The sequence below is a fragment of the Hemiscyllium ocellatum genome, chromosome 18 (assembly GCF_020745735.1).
Source record: "Hemiscyllium ocellatum isolate sHemOce1 chromosome 18, sHemOce1.pat.X.cur, whole genome shotgun sequence".
Lineage (NCBI taxonomy): Eukaryota > Metazoa > Chordata > Chondrichthyes > Orectolobiformes > Hemiscylliidae > Hemiscyllium > Hemiscyllium ocellatum.
Window position 1 is genome coordinate 58,672,316 of NC_083418.1, and position 23,296 is coordinate 58,695,611.

At 38.6% G+C, this 23,296-nt stretch overlaps 1 protein-coding gene across 2 annotated transcripts in view; it reads left to right on the plus strand.

Annotated features, from left to right (window-relative positions):
* The window catches only part of elp4 (elongator acetyltransferase complex subunit 4), a 267,666-nt gene that overhangs the window by 152,102 nt on the left and 92,268 nt on the right, over positions 1-23,296 (plus strand). For both annotated transcript variants that reach the window (XM_060839056.1, XM_060839058.1), the window contains exons 8-9: positions 10,188-10,296; positions 11,317-11,423. In XM_060839056.1, coding sequence (XP_060695039.1) covers positions 10,188-10,296; positions 11,317-11,423 — 216 coding nt within the window. The remainder of the gene's footprint in view (positions 1-10,187; positions 10,297-11,316; positions 11,424-23,296) is intronic.

Below are 23,296 nucleotides of genomic sequence, written 5' to 3' on the forward strand. Positions count from 1 at the left end.
TCTATCAAGAGACACTGTAGACATGCTCCTGACTGTGCAGCCAATACAAGGAATGGCACCAACCGCTGTGTTTGCGCTTTTCAATCTACAAAAACCTTTGACTCTGTCATTTTCAAACACTTATGGAATATCCTCCTCAAATTTAGTTGCCCTCAGAAATTTGTTGAAAGCTTTATCTACTTCATGTTGAGATGCAAGCTATGGTTCTCATCAATGAAAATAATATAGACCCTATTTCCATAAACATTTGAATAAAACCAGACTTGGGCAGCAGCATTCGCCAAGATCGCAAATATTTTCAAGACAGCAGATTTAATGCCAGAGAAGCACTGGCTCTTCACAAAAACCTCCAAATCAAGTGGCAAAAAGAAGTGCAATTGCAGCATCTTCTCCTTCGCCAAAATGCCTAGCCTTGAAGCATTAATCACTCAAAGTCACCTCTGCTTGGCAGGCCATATCCTTAGTATGGCTCTTACCAGACTCGTGAAGCAACTCTTCCACTTTGAACTAATCAGTAGGAGACTCCCACAAGAACCATAGAAATGCTTTAATGATGTCCCTGCAGATATTATATTTCCCAGCCAACTTCGAGAGGCAGTTTATTTGGGAAGACAATAAGCACATCAAGAAAATTTGTCAAGAAACTGCAGAAAAGGCATCGGAAAGTGCACAGATCTCTTAAAAACCTCATGTGCTCATCTTTTCAAATACCGAAGCACCAATCAATATGCATGGCTCAGCCTTCAAATCTTGTATTCATTGACCAATTGAGCTGATGTGGATGCAAGTCGCCCTCAATTTCAAAGGATTGCCTAACAAAGTGATTAACTACATTTAAGAGTACCATCCACATTTGTCAATAAATAGGTTTGAGTGTGGATCTTTGGATATAATTAAATGCCTGTTCTGCTGCAGGTTGAGTTTGTTACATAATTAAGTTCAGCAAGTCTTTGAAGAGAACAACAGTTTTGAAATATTTGTTAGCTTCTGTATGAAAAGAAGGAGACCAGCATTTGCACGTTGCTTCTCATGACCATGAAACAAAGTTGTCCATGCAAATAGGACTTGAGTATTGCTGAAAAAACAGACACATTTGATCGAAGTTAATCATCTTGCACTCATCGGGACCATTCTGAAGCATACTATTTCAAGAGGAAGAATGTTTCAAGGAGAATGTTAATTGGTTGCACGCAGACTCTCGTACATGCATTCCCATGGAGAATGCACCAATTAATGCTGATTGACAATATCATGTTTTGTTTAAATTTTAAACCAGGCAGATTCACTCTGATTGGAAATCAACCAGTCAATGGATGTCATCTATTTTGAAAAGTTGAAACAGTTGCAATGTCTTGAACAGGAGCAGGTACTCTTGTGTTAGTTGTGGTAGTATCCCCACCTCTGGGACAGGAGTCCTGGGTTCACAACACACCTACTCCAGAGGGGTGAAATAACATCATTGAACAGATTAGTTAGAAAATATCTGCAAGGAACAGGGACCTATGTATTAATTTACCCAGCATTCGTACATTCATGGCTGTCATACTATGAGCCTGACTGATAATCCTAAAATGGTTGTCATCTAGTTTTGGCCACTACATTATGGGTTTTCCAAGCTTGGACTGCTGGTCACTATTTTGCTTGTGAATATCCCAGCCTTTAGGATGTACTTGTAAGGGTAAGACAGCTTCAGTGTTTGTGCAACAGGTGAAGCCAACTGATTCACACTACAACTATGCAGCAGCGATTCAAGTGGAGGTCACCACTAACAGGAATCTGCCATTCTGCTAATCATAAAAGTGAGTAATGTTTGTGAATTTCGGTCCCAGTGTAATGACTTGTAAGTAGGCCATTTGATGGAAGATTGGTCAATCATATCACACAGCATATCCCTTTGGCATTTGCAACAAGCAAGGTACTGACCGTACCGAAACAACCCATGATTGCAAACATCAAAATGTAGTGTCCAACATTAGATGTGATTCAGCAATTGGACAACACTTTCTGGATAATCCTGAGTATGCAAAGAATTACATTGACAACAATTTAGGTTTTGAGAGTCACGGTCATAGAGTGACATATTTGTGTGTATTGGAGTCTACATACATTAATTCACAGGGGCTTAATTTTTGCAGACAGAATATGCACACAACAGCACCTCTTTCAACTCCACAAAATACATGACTTTCATTCCCTACTTCATTTTTCCAATCAGTGTCAACCTTCCTGGTTTAAACTTTAACAAAGCCTGATTGTGAGCTAAATAAAAGCAAAATACTGGAAATCTGAAACAAATATAGAAAATGTTAGAGAAATGCAGCAAGTCTGGCAAGGAGAGAAACAGAGTTATCGTTTTGAGTTCAGTGTGACTCTATCTCAGAACGTTGTCAATCAGTTTTAGTGATTACATTCTCCATGGCAACGCTTCACCAGTCAGAGTCAATTAACCAACCAACCAGCACTTCCTTCGCATGTGCTATAAATGTTTATTTTCCCAAAGCTTCAGCAATATGAGTATTTTCTGAGCCACTACCACCAGTGAATATTTCAACACATTTTACAGACAGTGAAGTAAATTTGAATTGTAGTCAGCATTGTAATGCAGGAAACACAGCAGGTAATAATCAGCACAGCAAACCCCTACCAACAATAATGTGATAATGATCAAATAATCTGTTTCTGTGATGTTGTTCAGGGACAATTATTGACCAGGACTCTGGGGAGAACTGTTCTGCTCTTCTTCAGAATAGTGCCATGTGATCTTTTACATTCATCCATGGAGGCTTGTACTCCCCAGCTCATGTCTCATCTGAAAGACTGCATCTCCAGCATTGGAACAGTTCCTTAATACTGTATAGGAGTGTCTGACTTTATTGGACTGTTCACTACGTTTAGCATGGTCTTGCTTTCTTCTTGATATTGGTAATATATTTTAAAGTATCACCCATTTATTTTTGGGCAGCAGAAGGTAAATTGATTTCAGACATACTGAATTATTATTATAAAAGAATGAATTAGTGCAGAGGCAATCCACTTCCCAAAACTTTGCAGGTTTTCTACCTATCGTCAATCCTTCATTAAAAGCCCATAAAGATGGAGAATTTGATACAATGGGTAAAAATCAAGAATGGATACAGTTGAGTTATCCTGTATTTTTCATATCCAGTCATTGCTGAGGTCAATGTAGGGAGAATTTCTGTATGGCATCTAGCATAGACTCTGCTTAACCTCAATGCGCTTAGATATAATTGCTCGGCATAAGAAAGAAAATATATGTCCTATATCCCAACACTATCATTCCAATATTGTGTGCTCAGAACATGTACAACAAGTTACACAATAGCAACAAAGTGCCTTCTTGACCTTGATGGGTGCTTAATATGTGTAAAAAAAAAGTGCATGGTGATTGCATTGTGTTATTTGAGAGAGGTACTAAATAAACTGTTTAAATCCATTCTAAAATTAACTTAGTCACTTAAGATTCAGTTGATACTGCTGTTTGAGTGGCAGTGACTGCACTAATCCTAAGATGTTGAACTGTTTTGGTTCTCATGGGGTTTCATAGAAATTCAGCGAAAGTACTCTAATGTTCCTTACGAAGGGAAAAGACATTTTGGAGGCATGCCAACCAAATATTGTCGACATTTAATGAGTTCTTTAAGGACTTTTATTCTATACACAAATTATCTAGCTTTTTTAAAAGGCAGGAATTCAATGTATTGTCATGGTGACTATTGCCAAAGTCGGTGAGGAACAGATGTCTGGTTACTTTGAAAAATCTGCAACTAATCAAGGAGCTGCAAGGGTGAATAGCCAAGAAAAGTAGCAAGCAAATAAAAGAGAACCCTTTTGTTAGTTTTCAAACTAATTTTGTTTTGTTTCTTAAATATTCTGCATATAATAATCCATAAATAGTAAGCACATTTAAGGTTGAATGCAGTATTTTTGTCAGATTTCATCTATGCTGTGTGATGGCTACAAAGATGTCATTTGGTTAATATTAAAGTAAGCAAACTATATGCTTTGTAAGCCTTAGCAATTTTACGCTGTGTCATAAAATAATGTATTAATTTTAATATTTTGAAAGCAAACTTAAATATGACAATAATTGCTCAAATGTTTCCATTGAGTTTTCAGTCTTTCAAGGATGAACATTTCTATTTTGTTAATAACCAACTAGTTCCAAAAGCAGTACAGTAGATCTCTTTTGTGAAAAATAGTGAAACTTTCTGACTGTCTCAGTTAAACACTAAACTGCAGAGTGAGCTGTCATTAAGTGGAGTGAAGTTGGCGAGGGTTTTTATGAATCCGGTGTTACTCAGTTCCCAGAGTCCCTGCTGTGTAGTTGTTCCACTCTCCAAGAAGCCTGTTAAAGAGTCCCTGAGAGCATGTGTAAAGCCCTCAATGTTAATAGTTAATTGGATAGGATGGCAAGATGAGAGGACAGCTGAACATGTGGGCCTCTCAGTCTCAAGCACCAGTGGACTTTTAGTTTAATAATAGCAGCTGTTCACATTGTTGAATAACTTTGTTTTCTTCAGTTTCACAAATGATGAAAGGAAGAACGATTCCTCAGAACTGTGCCTTTTTATAGGAAAGTAGAGGGTACCCCTGCTGCTGCTACTCTGCCACTGCTTCAAAACGAAGTCACATGCTGTCACTCCTCCAATCATAGAAGTCTGTGTGGGACCCCTTTTAATGTATATTAACAGATTGTTTTATTTCCTTGCAATGGTTATTGCAAAGAAAACAAGTAGGAATACTTTCACCAAATAGCTTTCTTTATGCCTGTTTACAAAATTAAGCAGTAATACCAGATTACACAGAGTTCACTGGATGCTACTGTTTTCACTTGATACATAAGGTATTTATTCTGTACAGTGTTGAGTAAGGTATTTATTCCATAATTATCTCACTCTGGAACCTGATGGGCATATGCTGATCTCATAATATTGGGTTTGAGTCAAATATCTTGTCTGTTGTCTCTGATCATTAAGAAAGGTGTTCAGTTAACCTAGGTAGTCCATAATACTCAGCGGGTTGTGAGTTCATGGAATGCCCTACCAGTAGCAGTGGTGGACTCTCCCTCTTTATGGTCATTTAAGCGGGCATTGGATAAGCATATGGAGGTTATTCGGCTAGTGTAGGTTAGGTAGGCTTCGGTCGGCGCAACATCGAGGGCCGAAGGGCCTGTACTGCGCTGTATTTTCTATGTTCTATGTTCTAATATTTGGCCTGTTGCACTGTTATGATGGAATCTTAAGTCAATTTTCTGTACAGCATGTGGCAATCATTATCTAGAAAGGAGTATTCAGTCATTTAGAACAAAATATAAATACTACTATATAGCGTTTGCGAAGTATTATAAATAAAATGTTTTTCGGCTACTTTGCTGTGATCTAATTCTGCCTTATGTCAGTTATTAAAAGATGTTTAGATTAGATTACTTACAGTGTGGAAACAGGCTCTTCGGCCCAACAAGTCCACACCGACCCGCCAAAGCGCAACCCACCCATACCCCTACATTTATCCCTTACCTAACACTACGGGCAATTTAGCATGGCCAATTCACCTGACCCGCACGTCTTTGGACTGTGGGAGGAAACCGGAGCACCCGGAGGAAACCCACACAGACACGGGGAGAACGTGCAAACTCCACACAGTCAGTCGCCTGAGTCGGGAACTGAACCCGGGTCTCAGGCGCTGTGAGGCAGCAGTGCTAACCACTGTGCCACCGTGCCGCCCATGATAATATGATATAGTTCAAATATGCAAAGATTGGTGGCACTTTAAATCTGAATAATGTAAACTAACTCATTGTGAAGCATCATATTTGATATGTACAAAAATAAAACCGCATTTGAACAAATCATGTTGGAAACCAGACCTGGTGTTTCTGGGTCTACAGCTAAATGATGTAAGCCCAAATTAGTCAACTTCTCATCATAGTGTGGGAATAGAGTCATCTGTTCAGGCATATGGAATCTTTGGCTTCTATGTTACTCAATCTGCAGATTTCCTAATATCCAAGCCATTGGTATAACTGTTACATACACAAAATATGAAGGAGAAACCTCTGGATTTGCCCTGTTTAAAGATGCAAAAGCAGTGTATGTAAATAAATATTAAAAAATGTAATTTTTTGTGGAGGGATTTGAGTTGTGTTGTCCATAACCATTTCAGTACCTTAGGAGTTAATGCATTCTTTCCACCGGTGGAACATTCAGGAGATTAGGTGCCCCTTAAGTTCCACCTGATCTGATTCAGGATACAGGTCAAAACATTTAATTTACATTTTTTTTCCTCTTTCTTGTAACTATCTGAATATCACTTTCTGGATGAGATCAGACATTATCCTGCATATTTGTTTAAATGTAAATCACTAGAGATGTTGAATGTAGCCTAGATGAGAAGTTGGTTTATTTTGTCTTTGTTGTGCATTTTTTTTCAACTTGCATAGATTAGTATTTTCACTATAAAAACAGCATGTGGCTTGTTTCACTGGCTCAAATGTGCATTGCAAAATAGAACTACTCAAATGTGCCTTGGATCCTTTTACCCACATCTGAAAGAGAAGAAGGAACATAAAAGCTCTTATCCACAAATGCACCACTTTATATTAATATTTAATTAGCAGGCAAATTGTACAGCATGGCTGAAAGCTTCAGAAGAGTTGTTAGTGCCACAATTGACCTAAAAGTTTAATAATAACTCACTCCATAGAGCAAATGCCAGTTCAGCATAGGGAAACACTGCAAGCCAATTCCTTTGAGATGAGAAAGCAAACCAAATGGCAGGCGAGAGTTCCTGGGATGGAACCTTCTGGAAAGCAAGGAGCTGGAGTAACTTTGAAGCCAGGCTTTATATGAAAACAGTGGGGAAAAAGCTGATCCCTCCTGCTCTGGGAGATGCTGGTTTAAGGCCAAAATCTCATGAAACAGAAGTGCAGTTAGATCCTGTAACAGAAGGCACTGGTAGCCCTAATAACCTGGCAAGCAAAGGAGGGGCAAAAAAAGGCTGCTTCTGGGGAAAAAAATGAAGAAATGCTTCATAGTAACTGTAATTAAGAACACTCACTTGTATTTTTCCTGTGTCCAATATGCTCTTTGTATCCATCAAAATACAGAAAACTTGCATTACTGTCACGTCTGTGTATTATTAGTTTTCACATTCGGCTGACTTAGATGTCTTAATTATCATGCTCATCACTGAATTGGTATAAATCATTGTGGATAATAACATATTACTTAAAGAATTCTTGTGCAGAGATGAAATGATTTATTTAGAAAGTAGTGAATGAGTAACATGGTGGTATTAATGCCCTTTTTAACTTAATTAATAGCAACTTCATCATTTCACATATTGTTGGTAATTAGTCCCTGGAAACAGAATGTTGACTTAAGTATGAGCTTCATTGAAGGACTGGAGTGGATGTTTTCACTATGGCAAAAGGCTGGAAATCCGAAAAGAGAGATTTAAGCAATTTGTGAGGGTGATCGCTGGGAGATAATTAGTTAATTATTTAAAAAGCCATCAAACATAATTCTTCAAAATGGATAAAAATGCTGGAACACTAAAATAATAACAAGTAACAGTCTGGCCAGCAGAGGGAGCAGTCTTCTGTCTACCATTACATTCCCGTCATTCTTCCCACCTGCCCCCTCTCCCAGCCAGTCTTCCATCTGGACCTAGGCCTGCCTGTCTGCTTCTGATGACAGGCTATAATTTTTCTCCCATCAACGTGCGGACACTTGGTACAGGATTAGCGTAAGCTCATTTGGAAGTTTCAGTATCTGTAGCCAGCACCTTCATTACAAGAGTCAGCTGTTCTTATTGCGTCTAAAATTTGAAACAGCTTTTGTGTCTTTATTTGCCTATATTAATGAAAAATTTTCATTTCTCCCTTTATTTCTCTGCTTTATGTTAAAGTCTTGAATTTATGGGATTTAAATTATTGATTTTCACTACATTTAGATTGCATGTACGCTATTTATGGTGGCACCTTGACAGTAACTCACTGTGCATTTTATAGAATACTAAGAAATGGATGGCATTAATTGAAGTCGTGATCATGGCCTGCTTTAATTTTAACTCATTTCACGTAGTTTGATAACATCATACAGAGATGAAGTTGTACACAACCCATAGTCACAATGAACCGAATCAGCTACTCCTGATTGTTGAGAATAATGGATATTCTGAAGGGAGTCAAGACTAATTCATTCAGCAGATTTTGATGATGTGAACCAAAAATGAATGTGACATTTAACAGGCAGCTTGTAACGTCATTAAATAATATACTAAACATGCTTCCATTGATTCGAGAGAAATTGACAACATTATGAAATTACTGCTAAATGCATAGAATGTTGATGGTGAATATGTTGTCTCCATGATTATGAAAGTGTACATCTGCAAAATGCCTCCAAAACAGAGGGGTATCATCTGATTCATAGATCTTCACAATGAGATGTTTTTTCCTTTACTGCATTATTATGTAATTACCTGTGGATTTATTAAGAAAATGCAACTAAGTACAATGTTTTTGCTATTAGAATGTTTTCAGTACTTACGCAGTGCCCTGAATATACATTGGTTGTTTACTGTACTTTCACCAATGATATCACACATTAAAAATCTAATTTTGTTTAAACACCTGGACTAATTTTGTCTAATGTTTGAAACACTGAATTCCTTCTACATCATTCAACATTTTTGTGGTTATTTCCTGTCCTTTTAGACCCATCTAAGAAACACTTAAAATTTGATAAAGACACGTTGCACTCAGAATGTGCTAAGACTTGTATGTATGTTACATGAATAATACAACAGCATTATTATGAAACTGAATAAAAAGGGCCAAAATGGGTTTGACCAATAAACATTTATCCACAAGTGAAATAATCTAAAATCCTGAAATAAGTTACTAACCATATGAACAGACACAATATATTCAGTTATGTGGGTTATTATTGAATAAGACAATTCCATTATCCTCTTTAGTTTGAATAACATTTGTGGAAAAAAGTCACAAATCCAGAGATTACGATATGAAAGTATTGTTCCTTTTGTAGATTTACCTAATGCATGCCCTGTCTCAATACCTCTAACATCTTTCTCCTGTACAGGCTTATTCTCTCTCGGGAACATTGAGCTTGCCTTCTGCTCTATTCTTGGAACTCTCACCCTTCAGCTGGGCTTTGCCTCCTAATATTTTTTGCGCATGAGGCATCTCAGTGCCGATTGCCATCACTGCTGCCTCTAGCCCAGCCTCAGCAATACCATGTCCAATACTGCTTCGTCCCCTGTTCTCTAGGCCAACAACAGCTCACAAGTCCTTCATTGAAAATCAATTAATTCTCAAACAAATATGAAAGATAGAAAAGTGTGAAGAAGCGAGATTAATGGAGATCGCATAAGAATTGAGAAACATTCAGCAGTAATAAAAAAAGGAATGCAAAATAATCAAAAATACAAGCAATCTCTCTACATAGAAAGACAGCCCAGAATAAAGCAAGAGAGCTAAGAAACAAATACAAATAACAAATATGATTAAAGGAATTTATGATGTCTTTGCATAGAAAGTTTTTTTTGGTGCACAATACCACAGGGGATCCACTAGCACAATTTCATTCTTTAGTGCAACTATTTCACTTGATCCATCTCAAACTGTAATAATTTATTTCAGGATACAATGATGTTTCACTGCCTCTTATTAAAGCATAGCAAGAGACTAAAAGGGCATTGCCATTGCAGCTTCAGCATCTTAAGCATTTCAGTTTATAATTAATGTACAGCAGAAGATTTAACATGTGCAAAAATGTTATGCAATTCATAAAAATTCTGTGGAACCAAACAGTGCAAAGATAACTAATATCAAAGAGAAAATATTTAGCATCATTGCAGCATGTAAATTTAAAATGATAACCCTTAAACTGTTTAATTGATCTGCAAAAAAAATTGGAATAATTTAAGAAAATGAGAATAAATTGACATCACAATTAAATTGTGGAAAAATATTTTTCCTGACAAATTTATTTTTATATTAATTTGGTTACTTTCTTTCAAAGCAATGATACTGTTTGAAGATTTAATTTATATATTGTGCTAAAATCCCATATTTATTCTGCTGCTTTACTCGGACTGTTTTTAAAAGCTATTTTAAGCTAATTTCCTTTTTATTTCAGAACAAAGCAATTATGGACCGTGTGGTAAAATTGTCTGATACAGTGATTGGTCTTGAATCATTTAATGTTTCTGAAAGAGAAAGCAATCCACTCTATAAGGACTATCACGGTAAGCCTAATCATGACCAAAGTACCCCAAGTGACTTATAGATATTTAGCAGTTTGCCCTCTAATTAGTTTGTCTGCCATAAGGTTGTAATTGATTTCATTTCAGAATCTGCATTTCAACTGTCTCCCAATGTAGCAATCTATTGGTCAGGCTGTTTATCTTTTACTGTGCATTAGGACTGTGAAAGTAACATGGCAACTACTCACATGTTGTCAAGCCAAATTACCAAGACAGTGCTCAATCAGATGTGCATCTTTGTAGGCAGGCTTTTGGGAATACTCATGCAGAGGAAGCCAGGGAGCCACTCGGCCAGTGAGCTTACCAATTCCCTTAACCATGACGAAACTGCACCAACTCAGCCAATGTTCCTGTCACAAAAGATCAGCTTAGATTTGAGCTCACACTGCTCGAAGCTAAAAGCAGACCTCACATGCATATACCAGTTCCTAACCATCATAAATGAGCTTCATTTGCAACTATTCATTTGTTTTACACATCTAGCCTGAGTTTTCTGCTCATTTGAAGGGCTATTTACCTTAACAGCATGTATCAACTTGTTAATGACTGAAACCTCAAAATACATCTTTTTAAATCAAAATTGTGGTCGAATTCTCCAACCTACAAGCCATGTTTTCATGGATGCTTACTGGTGCATTTAATAAAATAAAGATCATTCAGCAATGCTTTTGGGCAGCAAGCAAGGTGATAGCCACATTTGCTTACTGTAAATACAAGGGAAAATATCACAAATGGGCCTTCGTTTTGACAAGCATCAGAATCCTCTTTGTTTATATCTCCATGTCTGTACCTAAATGTAATTAGTTTTACTTGGACAAGGATTTTTGTTTATCTTATTCTGCTTGATTACTTGAACATAATCACACTGTTTGCTTCATTGCTTCTGGTGGCGATCCCTGGTTTAAAAAGGGACAGTGAGGAATGTAAATGTGGAGTGTTCTGCTGTCAGCTTGTTTAATTTATGCAGCTGCATGTTTTTTTTCTAATTTAATTTTTCTTAAGGTTTGCTCCATGTTCGTCAGATTCCTCGACTTAATAGTTTAATCTGTGAAGTGCCTGATACAAAGGACCTTGCTTTCAAACTGAAACGAAAATTGTTCACTATTGAGGTAGGAAACATTAGGGTTTGATCTTAAACTTTATTTCATTTAATAGTGCAATAAGTTGTTTATCAAGTTACTATTTCTCACATTTGAACGTACAATAGGGTATATTTATTTAAGCTATCATCATCTCATTTTTGCCTGTGAAAGTGTATGGGGGGAGGACAGAGAACCTAGTTGTTACGTTTTAAATTTGTGGTCTGTTTGTAACTATTCAAAACATACCTTAAGGCAAACATGTTTTAACAAATTAATTGCTTAGATCAGTTTCAGTTGTTTATTCCATCTGCACTGTTGTGGTTCTAAATTAATCAAATATATTAATAACAAAATATAATTTAACTTATTAAATCATTGTGATTTAAATTATTTAAAGTCCCAACCATACAATATTCTGGATTGATGTAACAGTAATCTCGTATTGTTCTAAATTGTAGTGAACTGTTGGTGATAGCTGGCTTACGTTAGCTAACACATTACTTTGTTTTCCGAAAATAATTTAACATGTATCTGGGAGCTAATTGAAAATCAGTTATAAAACACTGCACACATTTTCTGCAGCTAATGTCATAGCAATAATAAATGCCACTGCTCCAATCATTTTCTTCATATTTATTAAGCAAATGTTGCTGGCCTGGGAGTTTAAAAAGATGGTTACAAAGGTTAATTCCAACATTCAACCAGATTTAAACTTTTCCATTGACCTGAAATATTGGTAGTGTTTATAATCCTGATGTGTTGGGACTGAATTGAATCAATTCTCTTTTTTTTCCCAGCAATACTAAATAGCAAATGAATACAACTGTTAACCAATTAAGGCTGAAGTATTAATTAACTAAGCATGAAAAGGTGAATGCATATTTGAGGAGTGGCTTTTTGTGATGTGATAATTATTTCTTTTCCCGTCCTTGTGTAGTGTCTTCACTGGAGATAAAATAAGTGGGCAGACCTGACAAACCATATTATTTAATCTCCTGTCAAGTGGAAAGCATTTAAGCAGGCCACTTGTCTTGGCTATTTCAGCTTCTACAAGAGAATTGAGCACAAATAAATTAGCATATTTTGCCTTATTCACTAGCTGCTGGTCAATTTGGGTTGGCATCGCTTTGGTGTTTGGTACTTCACCCTAGAGTGACCACTGTGGCCCTTCATTGACCCTCTGGCCTCTTAACTGGCTACTTGATAAGGCAACTGTTGTCATCAACCTCCTTTTCAGTTTTTCTGTCTTGCTTTCCTACCTACCCACCCACCATCCCCCTACTCCCGTCCTGCCATATCCCTCAGAAGAAAACCTATGAATCAGACTCAATCCAGTGACAATTACAATGCCCTCCTCCTAATTAATGGTTATCAGTTGCTTTCATTATTTAATCACATTAAGAGCAGTTAATAGTTAATCAGGCAGCCAATTGTTCGATTGGGTCATCTGGGGAGCAGTGTTGTAGATTGTAGATGTCTTGATTGGGATGCTTCCCTGTAATACCCACTTAATGCTGCATGTAGAAGTCATAAAATCAAGCAGTATTGTCAGAAATAGCCTTCTGACTACTTGTTAAAGAGCCACTGTAACAGAATTTTTTATCAAATTGAACCAAACAAACATCTATTTCGCACTCCTTGAAGAAATATAAGGCCCTTTCCATTTTTATAGAACGTAGAACAGTACAGCACACAACAGGCCCTTCAGCCCATGATGTTGTGCCGACCATTGATCCTCATGTAAGGTAAACCTAATGTTCAAACCCTCAAATTTCTGTGACCATATGCATGTCCAGCAGTCTCTTAAATATCCCCAATGACTGCGCTTCCACAACTGCTGCTGGCAAAGCATCCCATGCTCTCTCAATTCTCTGTGTAAAGAATTCTCTGACATCCCCTCTATACTTTCCGCCAAACAGCTTAAAACTGTGACCCCTCGTGTTAACAATTTCTGCCCTGCAAAAACGTCTCTGGCTACCAACTCTATCTATGCCTCTCATTATCTTGTACACCTCAATTAGGTCCCCTCTCTTCCTTCTTTTTTCCAATGAATAAAGTCTGAGCTCAGTCAACCTCTCTTCGTAAGGTAAGCCCTCCATTTCCAGGCAGCATCCTGGTAAACCTCCGCTGAACCCTCTCCAAAACAACCACATCTGTCCTATAATATGGCAACCAGAACTGGACAGAGTATTGCAAGTGCGGTATAACCAAAGTTTTATAGAGCTGCAACAAGATCTCATGGCTCTTAAACTCAATTCCCCCTGTTAATGAAAGCCAAAACACCATATGCTTTCTTAACAACCCTGTCCACTTGGGTGGCAATTTTAAGGGATCTATGTACCTGCATACCAAGATCCCGCTGTTCCTCCACATTGCCAAGAATCCTGTCTTTAATCCTGTACTCAACTTTCAAGTTTGACCTTCCAAAATGCATCACTTCGCATTTATCCAGTTTGAACTCCATCTGCCACCTCTCTGCCCATCTCTGCATCCTGTCAATGTCACACTGCAGCTTACAACAGTCCACTATACTGTCAAGACACCTCCAACCTTTGTGTCATCTGCAAACTTGCTAACCCATCCTTCAATCTCCTCATTAAAGTCAATAATAAAAATTACAAAGAGTAGAGGCCCAAGAATAGAGCCTTGTAGAACACCACTCACCACTGACTCCCAGGCAGAATACTTTTCTTCCTCTCCCACTCGCTGTCTTCTGCCGACCAGCCAATTCTGTATCCAGACAGCTAAATTTCCCTGTATCCCATTCCTCCTGATCTTCTGAACAAGCCTACCATGAGGAACCTTATCAAATGCTTTGTTAAAGTCCATATACACCACATCCACCACTCGACCCTCATCAACTTGTCTAGTAACATCCTCGAAGAACTCAATAAGATTTGTGAGGCATGACCTGCCCCTCACAAAACTGTGCTGACTGCATTTAATCAAGCCATGCTCTTCCAGATGGTCATAAATCCTATCCCTCAGAATCCTTTCTAACACCTTGCAGACAACAAACGTGAGACTGACTGATCTGTAATTGCCGGGGATTTGCCTATTTCCTATCTTGAAGAGAGGAATTACATTTGCCTCCCTCCAGTCCTCAGGTATGACTCCGGTGGAGAGCAAGGATGCAATGATCTTCGCAAGCGGCGAAGCAATCACATTTCTCGCTCCCCAAAGCAGCCAAGGACAAATCTGGTCTGGCCCTGGCAACTTGTCAATCTTAATGTTTGTCAAAATTTTTAGCACATCAGCTTCCTCAGTCTCTATCCGTTCCAGCATGCTTACCTGCTCCTCAATGGTTTCATTCACTTCAAGGTCCTTTTCTTTAGTAAAGACAGAAGCAAAAAACTCATTTAAGGCTTCCCCTACCTCCTCAGACTCTATACACAAGTTCCCTATGCTATCCCTGATAGGCCCTACTCTTTCTTTGATCGTTCTCTTATTCCTCACATACGTGTAAAATGCCTTTGGATTCTCCCTAATCCTTCCTGCCAAGCCTTTTTCGTGCCCCCTCCTGGCTCTCCTCGCCTGCCTGTAATCCTGTAGAGCTGAGCAAGACCCTTGCTACCTCCACCTTACGTAAGCTGCCTTTTGATGAGAAGCTCCTCCACTCTCGTCATCCAAGTTTTATCTTACCCCTTCTTGCCTGTCTCAGAGGAACATATTTGTGCATCACTCACAACAACTGTTCCTTTAACAGTCTCCACATGTCTATAGTGCCCTTTCCATGGAGCAATTGCTCCCAGTCCACGCTTCCCAACTCACGTCAGATAGCATCATAGTTTCCTTTTCCCCAATTAAATCCTCCCATTGTGTCTGCTTCTCTCCTTCTCCATAGCTATGTAGATTGTGAGGCAGTTGTGGTCACTATCACCAAAATGCTCTCCCACCACAAGATCTGACACCTGCCCTGGCTCATTGCTGAGCACCAACTCCAAAGTGGCCTCTCCCCTTGTCGACCTGTCAACATATTGAGTTAGGAAACCCTCCTGAACACACCTTACAAAAACAGCTCCTTCCAAACTATCTGTTCGAAGGAGGTTCCAATCAATATTGGGAAAGTTAAAGTCACCCATTACAACAACCCTACTACATTCACAATTTTCCAAAATCTGCCGACTATGCTTTCTTCAATCTCCCTGCTGTTATTGGGGGGCCTGTAGTAAACCCCTAACGAGGTGACTGCTCCCTTGCTGTTCCTAATTATCACCCATACTGACTCAGTAGGCAGACCCTCCTCGACAGTGGTAACTTCTGTAGTTGTGATACCCTCTCTGATTAGCAGTGCTACACTCCCTCCTTTTTTACACCTCCCCCCACCCCCCCCAACCACCCCCCACCACCACCACCACCACCCATCCCTATTCTTTTTAAATGTTCTAAACCCTGGAACATCCAGCAACCATTCCTGCCCCTGAGAAACCCATATCTGTTATGGCCACAACATCATAACACCAGGTACTAAGCTCCATGCTGTAAGCTCCCTTTAAGTCTCCTATTTTATCTTTGATACTGGTCATAAATGAACTGTTTAAAGCTGTCACTTGCATTTCTGTGCTTTGTCTTTGATTATCTTTGCAGATAAGTGCTCAAATCCGATTTGCGCTTTGAATTGTTTGTCACATTTGCTGCATACTTTTAAGAGTGTGATTACTCTGTTAAAGTTCAAGAGCTGCTGCTGTTAGTTTATTTGGATTTGTAATTGTCGAAATTGCAAGATCCTGATTGTCAGCTTGATGCCCATCAAAGTTTATTCCTAGGTAGGCTGTTTTCTCAAGACCAGCAATATTATGCATTGCTTCAGTACATTTTTGGTGTGACCAGGACCAAATTTGGCAGAATAAATTTCACCGCCCACTGCTGACATAAAGTATGCAGCCGAATTGTGGATAGTTTTCATCGAATGATAGTCTGGAGTTTTGCGCAATGCAAGTGCATTGACCTTCCCCTGGTCCGCATCATCCCAAATCTCTGATGGGGAGATTTTACTCTGTGTAAAAACTATAGTTAACAGCCCTAACTCTGGACTAAAAGATCCAGGGACAAATCCAATCTGCTCCCAGAGAGGTGTCATTGCTATTATAGTACAGTTCTATTCCAATGCTCGCTGGAAGAGAAATTCAACCGAATTCTTGAACGAATATTGTACTCTTTCATTTGTATTTATCAAATATGTAAAACGAAACCAAATAGCAGAACATTTACGAAACTGACAAAAATGCAATTTCGTGGTAAAGTCAACATTCTTGTAATGTTTTATATGTGGCACGGTGACACAGTGGTTAGCACTGCTGCCTCACAGCGCCAAAGACCCGGGTTCAATTCCCACCTCAGGCGACTCTCTGTGTGGGTTTCCTCTGGGTGCTCCGGTTTCCTCCCACAATCCAAAAATGTGCAGGTTAGGTGAATTGGCCACGCTAAATTGCCCATAGTGTTAGGTGAAGGGGTAAATGTAGGGGAATGGGTCTGGGTGGGTTGCGCTTCGGTGGGTCTGTGTGGACTTGTTGGGCCGAAGTGCCTGTTTCCACACTGTAAGTAATATAATCTAATCTAAAAGTACTGAAAGGAAATTATGAATTTGTGAAAAAGTGTAAATGTCAAAGTTTGTGAGAAGATTTGTAGCTTGGGTGCTCGTTGTTGTGGTTCTGTTCGCTGAGCTGGGAATTTGTGTTGCAGACGTGCTTGGGAGCCTCCTGTGAAGCGCTTCTGTGATCTTTCCTCCGGCATTTGTAGTGGTTTTAATCTGCCCCTTCTGGTTGTCTGTTCCAGCTGTCCGTTTCAGTGGTCGGTATATTGGGTCCAGGTCGATGTGCTTATTGATTGAATCTGTGGATGAGTGCCATGCCTCTAGGAATTCCCTGACTGTTCTCTGTTTGGCTTGTCCTATAATAGTAGTGTTGTCCCAGTCGAATGTTGCTTGTCATCTGCGTGTGTGGCTACTAAGGATAGCTGGTCGTGTCGTTTCGTGGCTAGTTGATGTCAACAACAGAATCAGTATTCACATTGATAATACCTTAAATTTGTAATTGTAAGTACTTTTCCTTAATCTGACTGCTTGTGTTACATGACATCAGAAGCAAATCTTAGTGGTCTTCTTCAACTGGACAAAACATAAACCTAAAAGTGATTAAATGTACATCAAGATCCTTGAAAAGAAAATTGTTTTGTCAAAAAATAATTAAAGCAAAAAACATTGAAAATGGACAGCAGGTGTGTCACTATCCAAAATGAGGAAGGAAATGTCAATGTTTTAACGTTCCTTAGTCCTGCATAAAATAGTCCAAAAATATCAGATGATTTACAAGGCATGCATTTCAGTAGTGTTCCTCACAACCTTAAGGCATCCCAAAATGCTTTAGAACTAATTAATACTTCTGAACTGTAGTTACTATAACAGTGTTGTGTCGCCATAGTCTTACCAAACCATAGTGTCTTATTGCAAAGGAGGATTGGTGGTGATTTAACCTGAGGGCCACCAGACCTCAGGTGAGGGAAGAGGAGTTGAGAAGGAGTCTTTCATAGTAATCTCAAACCATTGTTGGGAATTGAGCCCACGCTGTTAGCATCACACTGCTCTGCCAACAAATAATCCAGCCAACTAAGCTAAATCAATTCCCTATAATAGTGTAAAAACAGCCAGTTTGCACACAGGAAGCTGCCGCAAAAGCAGCATGCAAATGATCAGATAATGCGATTGAATGTGGTCAATGCTTAAACAACATTTACAGCTGAATAACAATATTTGCAGCTGGGTCTTCAGCTATAACTTTATTAACATGTGGAACTCTTTGTGAAATTATATTTCATTTAAACACTGAAAGCTCACATTTTGGTAAAATGTAAACCAGATTTCAAGTAAAGGCACAGAACTTTCAGGGAAAGATGACAATTTGGCTTTGAAGACCTCTTCATTACATCATCCTGCACATTCCATCACAAACTCTGAAGACCCGTCAGTCAATAAATGGGTCTTCTGGTAACAAGCTTGTGTTGTATAATTTTATAAGATAATTTTACAAGCTAGTTTAATTCACAAGTTTCTGTTTCAGATAGATGATTTGATAAACATAAATGTGTATTAAAGATATATGCCAGTAGTATATTTGCCAGATGGGAGTAAAGTTGTTGGAAGTTTATCAAAATTAGGGTAAAAATATTGAAGTAAACGTACTTAAATGAATAGAGCATTAAAAGCCTAGAAAAAAATACAAAAAAGTCTGTCTGTCTAATCCTATTTCTTTCCACTTTGGAATCTTAATTAGAAGGAGATAAAAACCATCATTTGACTAAATTATTGTCTTGAATCTGTAGCAAAAGGTATAATCCGCAATTGGGCCAATTAGTGCACCCTGTAGTTAGCCATGCTGAGGCAAGCAATGTGATTAGAGCTGACACCAGCCTAGTTCCCACTGTTGCTTTGCCAGGTATGATGGTCAGACTTCAAAGGGCTTGAGGCATCAGCAGGGCAAGGTTTGGAGGCCAACTTTTGGTCCGTTTGTTAATCTCTCTGCTAAACTGCAATGCCCCTTGCACAAAACGAGCTTACGCGACACAATCATGCGGCATTAAAGTTTCAGTTGAGCTATGCCAATTGCCTTTGATTTTCTGATGATTGACCAAAAGATGCCTATACAGCCAGACACATGCTCAAACGTTCCTGATTAGGTAAGCTGAAGAGTTATCTAAAACATTTTTTTGTTGGATTGGTCTAGATGGTATGCTTTAGCTTAACATTTGAGATGAAGTCATCAGTGTCTGATATATTCAGATTGTTTATAATAATCTGGAATGTAATGGAACATTTTTGGAACTCATCCTGTCCTGATTGCCTAATCATCTGTCTCTATTGTATTTTATTTCCTGTTTAGTTGATGCTTTCGTAGTAACGTCACAACATTTCCATTTTAAGAACAGCCTACAGCAGCACTAGTACTGTTGAGTAAGAGGAACTGCTATTCACTGACTTTCCCTTAGGCTGCTACTGCCTTGCTTAACTTGTGCCTCTCTCTTACACAGTTCAACTGACTTTAGATTGGTCAGAACATGGAAATTCATGACGCAGCTTGACAAAGTAGTCATCATCACATTCCTTCTGAATTTAATTGTTAAATGTATTTATCATGACGAGGCTAAGTCTTAAAGGAGATCAAGCATGTTTGCTCAAAAGGAATGAGATAGATGCAATGTGTAGCTTTGTTCTAATGCATACAATTTGTTTGGTATAGCATTCATAACAATTTGTCACCATATTTGGTGGTGATTGCCTGAGATGGTGTTATCGGTTGAGTGCCAAAGGAACTTCAAATGATCATGAAAGAATGCTGGTAGGCATTACACGCAGACTGACAATTTTGACAATGTGTGTAAATGTTAAATAAACAAGGTTTAGATTTAAGTTGGATCTATAAGTTTCAGCCTTCTTCCAAGTAAATATACATAAATTGCTGTTTAGAGATATGATAAGCACAAGTGCGTGTTATTAATACAATTGACCCATTAATCTCAGACAAACTGCCTATCATGCAATTCAATAATGTTGGGGGTGGGGCTAGTAGAATTGCACCAATTTATAGTAAATCATCTCCTCTGTCACTTCTATAAATTAATCACGGAATAGACTTTTACCAAATTTTTTCCTTATGTATTTCATCATGTGCTAGCATTGTCAGTATTCTTTTCAGACTAAGCAAAAATTGATGAATGACAGAAATAAACAGGGGGCTAGCAAAAGTCAGAAAGTCTTGAGAATTGGGGAAAAGAATGCTTGTAAACAAAATGTGATAAACTGAACCAAAAAGAGGGGGAATATAAACAGAAAGAAGATTCATTTTGAGAAAAGAAACAATATTTTATAACATTTATCAACAGAAATAAATGCAAATAAAATGTACTGTCACTCTCTCAACATAAATTAAAGTAAACTGTCCGTAATTATTCATACTTCAGGGAATGTCTGAATCGCTAAAGGTTAAAACCGGAAAAGAAAATTTATTTCTCTTGTACATTTTCTTTGCTTTTTCCATTTTTGCCTTCCTCTATTTCATGACCTCTGGATACACTCTTTCCCGTTGCATAGTTTAACCTTGTCACTAGCTTTTGACAAATGTACAATCCAAATGCCAGTCACATAAAGATTCTTGCTTTCACTATGTCATCACAACAGGAAATGCTACTTGATTAACCACTGCAAGATTGTATTACACATTTTTAACACTTACTTTATCAGAATATCCTAAACCACCTGATCAGTAGGAAAATGTGAGCTTTGAACATCCCAGTGCATTTTGCAACCAGTTAAGTATTTTTGTGTTCTTGTAATTCAGAATCTAAACTGTACTTCTTAAGTGGACAAAAGCATTCAGTTTTAGTTTTTTAGTTGTAATTTTAGCTGTAAATGTTGTGAATTCTTGTTTGCTGTAGGTGTTTTCCCCACCAATTATTTCCATTTTTTTGCCCTTACCACCTGAAGACACCAGTGTCCTCTGGGGCACAGCTCCACAGACAGTGGCAGCTGTCTGGCACCTTGGTGTTCGAAAGCAGGACCTGCAACATGTTGTTAGAGCAAAGAGAGATTTATTCTGCATATAACTTGGCATACCTGACCTGGGAGTGCTTGATGCTTGGTGCCTGCAAATGATAAGTGTTCCTCCTTCAACTGCAACAATATTCGTATCATTGAAGACAAGATTTAATACAAAAGGCTTTCTTTAAATTGTGAATTTTTGATTCTTGTCAGTCAGCTGTAGAGGTAATTGTTACAAACAAACTGAAGAGAAGGGGAATTTGCAAAGTGTGTCCACATCAACTATATGAGATATTTGTATCATCAGTAGTCACAGGTGACATGCCAGAAGACTGAAGGTTGGCTGAAGTGGTGACACTGTTTAAGAAAGGTAGTAAGGACAAGCCAGGGAACTATAGACCAGTGAGCCTAACGTCGGTAGTGGGCAAGTTGTTGGAGGGAATCCTGAGGGACAGGCTGTACATGTATTTGGAAAATCAAGGCCTGGCTAGGGATAGTCAACGTGGCTTTCGACGTGGGAAATCATGTCTCACAAATCTGGCGAAGTAACAAAGAGGATTGATGAGGGCAGAGCAGTAAATGTGATCTATATGGACTTCAGTAAGGCATTTGACAAGGTTCCTCATGGGAGACTGCTTAGCAAGGTTAGATCTCATGGAACACAGAGAGAACTAGACATTTGGATACAGAACTGGCTCAAAGGTGGTGGTAGAGGGTTGTTTTTCAGACTGGAGGCCTCTGACCAGTGGATTGTCACAAGGATTGGTGCTGCATTCACTAATTTATATAAATAATTTGGATGTGAGCATAAGTGATATAGTTAGTAAGTTTGCAGATGACACCAAAATTGGACCTGTAGTGGATAGTGAAGAAGGTGCTGACAGGTGGAACTAGATTGCAGTGGGATAGCTAGTCGGCATGGTCTGTTTCCATGCTGTACATCTGAGTCTTAAGTAAATGTTGTGACTCCAAGGACAGTTTACAGGCAGACATTCTGCAGTATGTGATTAACTTTCTGACCTCCCAAAACTCTCCACTATCTACATAGTCTGAGTAGGCATCTATGCAGCTGAGCAGAAGCTCAACACTACCTAAGATAAATAGCTTAATTAGCTGTAAACATTTATTCTTTCCACCAACAGAGCACTGTGTAATGGCATGTGTACTCTTGCAACTCACCTGTGGCCATTATACAGTGCAACCACTGAATGCCAAATGAAGATGGCTAGATTGTCTCTTGTTATAGCTGATTTGTATGGCATTGTGTGACTAGTTTGTTAGCTGTCAATTTGTGGACCAATGCTGGACATTATTCAGGATTTGGTGCATGTATGCATGCTGCATGGGCTCCTTTGTCATCTGAGGAATTGCAAACTTAGCTGAACATTACAATTATCAGTAAGCAGTCCCAATTCCTTTTATGTCGCTGATAAAGCAGCTGAAAATAAATCTCTAAGTGGATTTGGAGATAAGTAATCTTAACTGAGTCCAAATTAAGGACTTCCTGAAGAAGGGCTTATGCCCGAAATGTCAATTCTCCTGTTCCTTGAATGCTGCCTGACCTGCTGCGCTTTTCCAGCAACACATTTTCAGCAAATTAAGGATTTACCAACATATTATTGTGGATTAGTCTGTTTGATAGCACAACTCCTTCCATTACTTTTCTGATGATTGAACATACGTTGGTAGGATGGGAGTTGATCACATTAGACTTTTCCTGTTTTTTTTTGTGAAGTACCACTTTTCAGGTTCTTAGACAAATGCCAGAACTGCAGCTGTAGTGGAGGCACCACTAAATCTGCACTACAACTCTTCATCATAATGTCATGTTGAGATAATTTGTTATCCAAGCACAGTGCCTACTGACACATCCACAGGACAATCAAATGCAAGCTCAAAGAGATGCAAAGTGCTTAGCTGAATCAGAAAACAGATGAGCTTCAATCATAATGCAACCACAAAGTCTGAAATCAATTTTTCAATGCTGTGAAATCTGTCTACCAGCCCTAGTCTACTGGTTCATCACTAATTCTCAGTGCCTATAGATCAGTACTACTGACACACAAAAAAACCCTAGAAAGTAGCAGACCATCTTGACCGTATTCTAAATCTTCCTTCATTCATCTGTGAAGAGGTAATTTGCAGGTTGCCATCAGCTGCTGTCTTGACACCCTCCAAGAATGCAAGAAAGCATATTCCTATTTGGCAACAAAGCTCGATCACCTGATGCTATCCCAGCTGGCTGTCAATATCTGGTCAGAAATTCACTAAATTCTTTTAGTCTGTGTAGAAACAAGGAATCATCGTGCAAACACAACAAAGGTATTTCCGCTGTCGACCTATATAAGTGGAAAGGAACTCAACAGTCTAA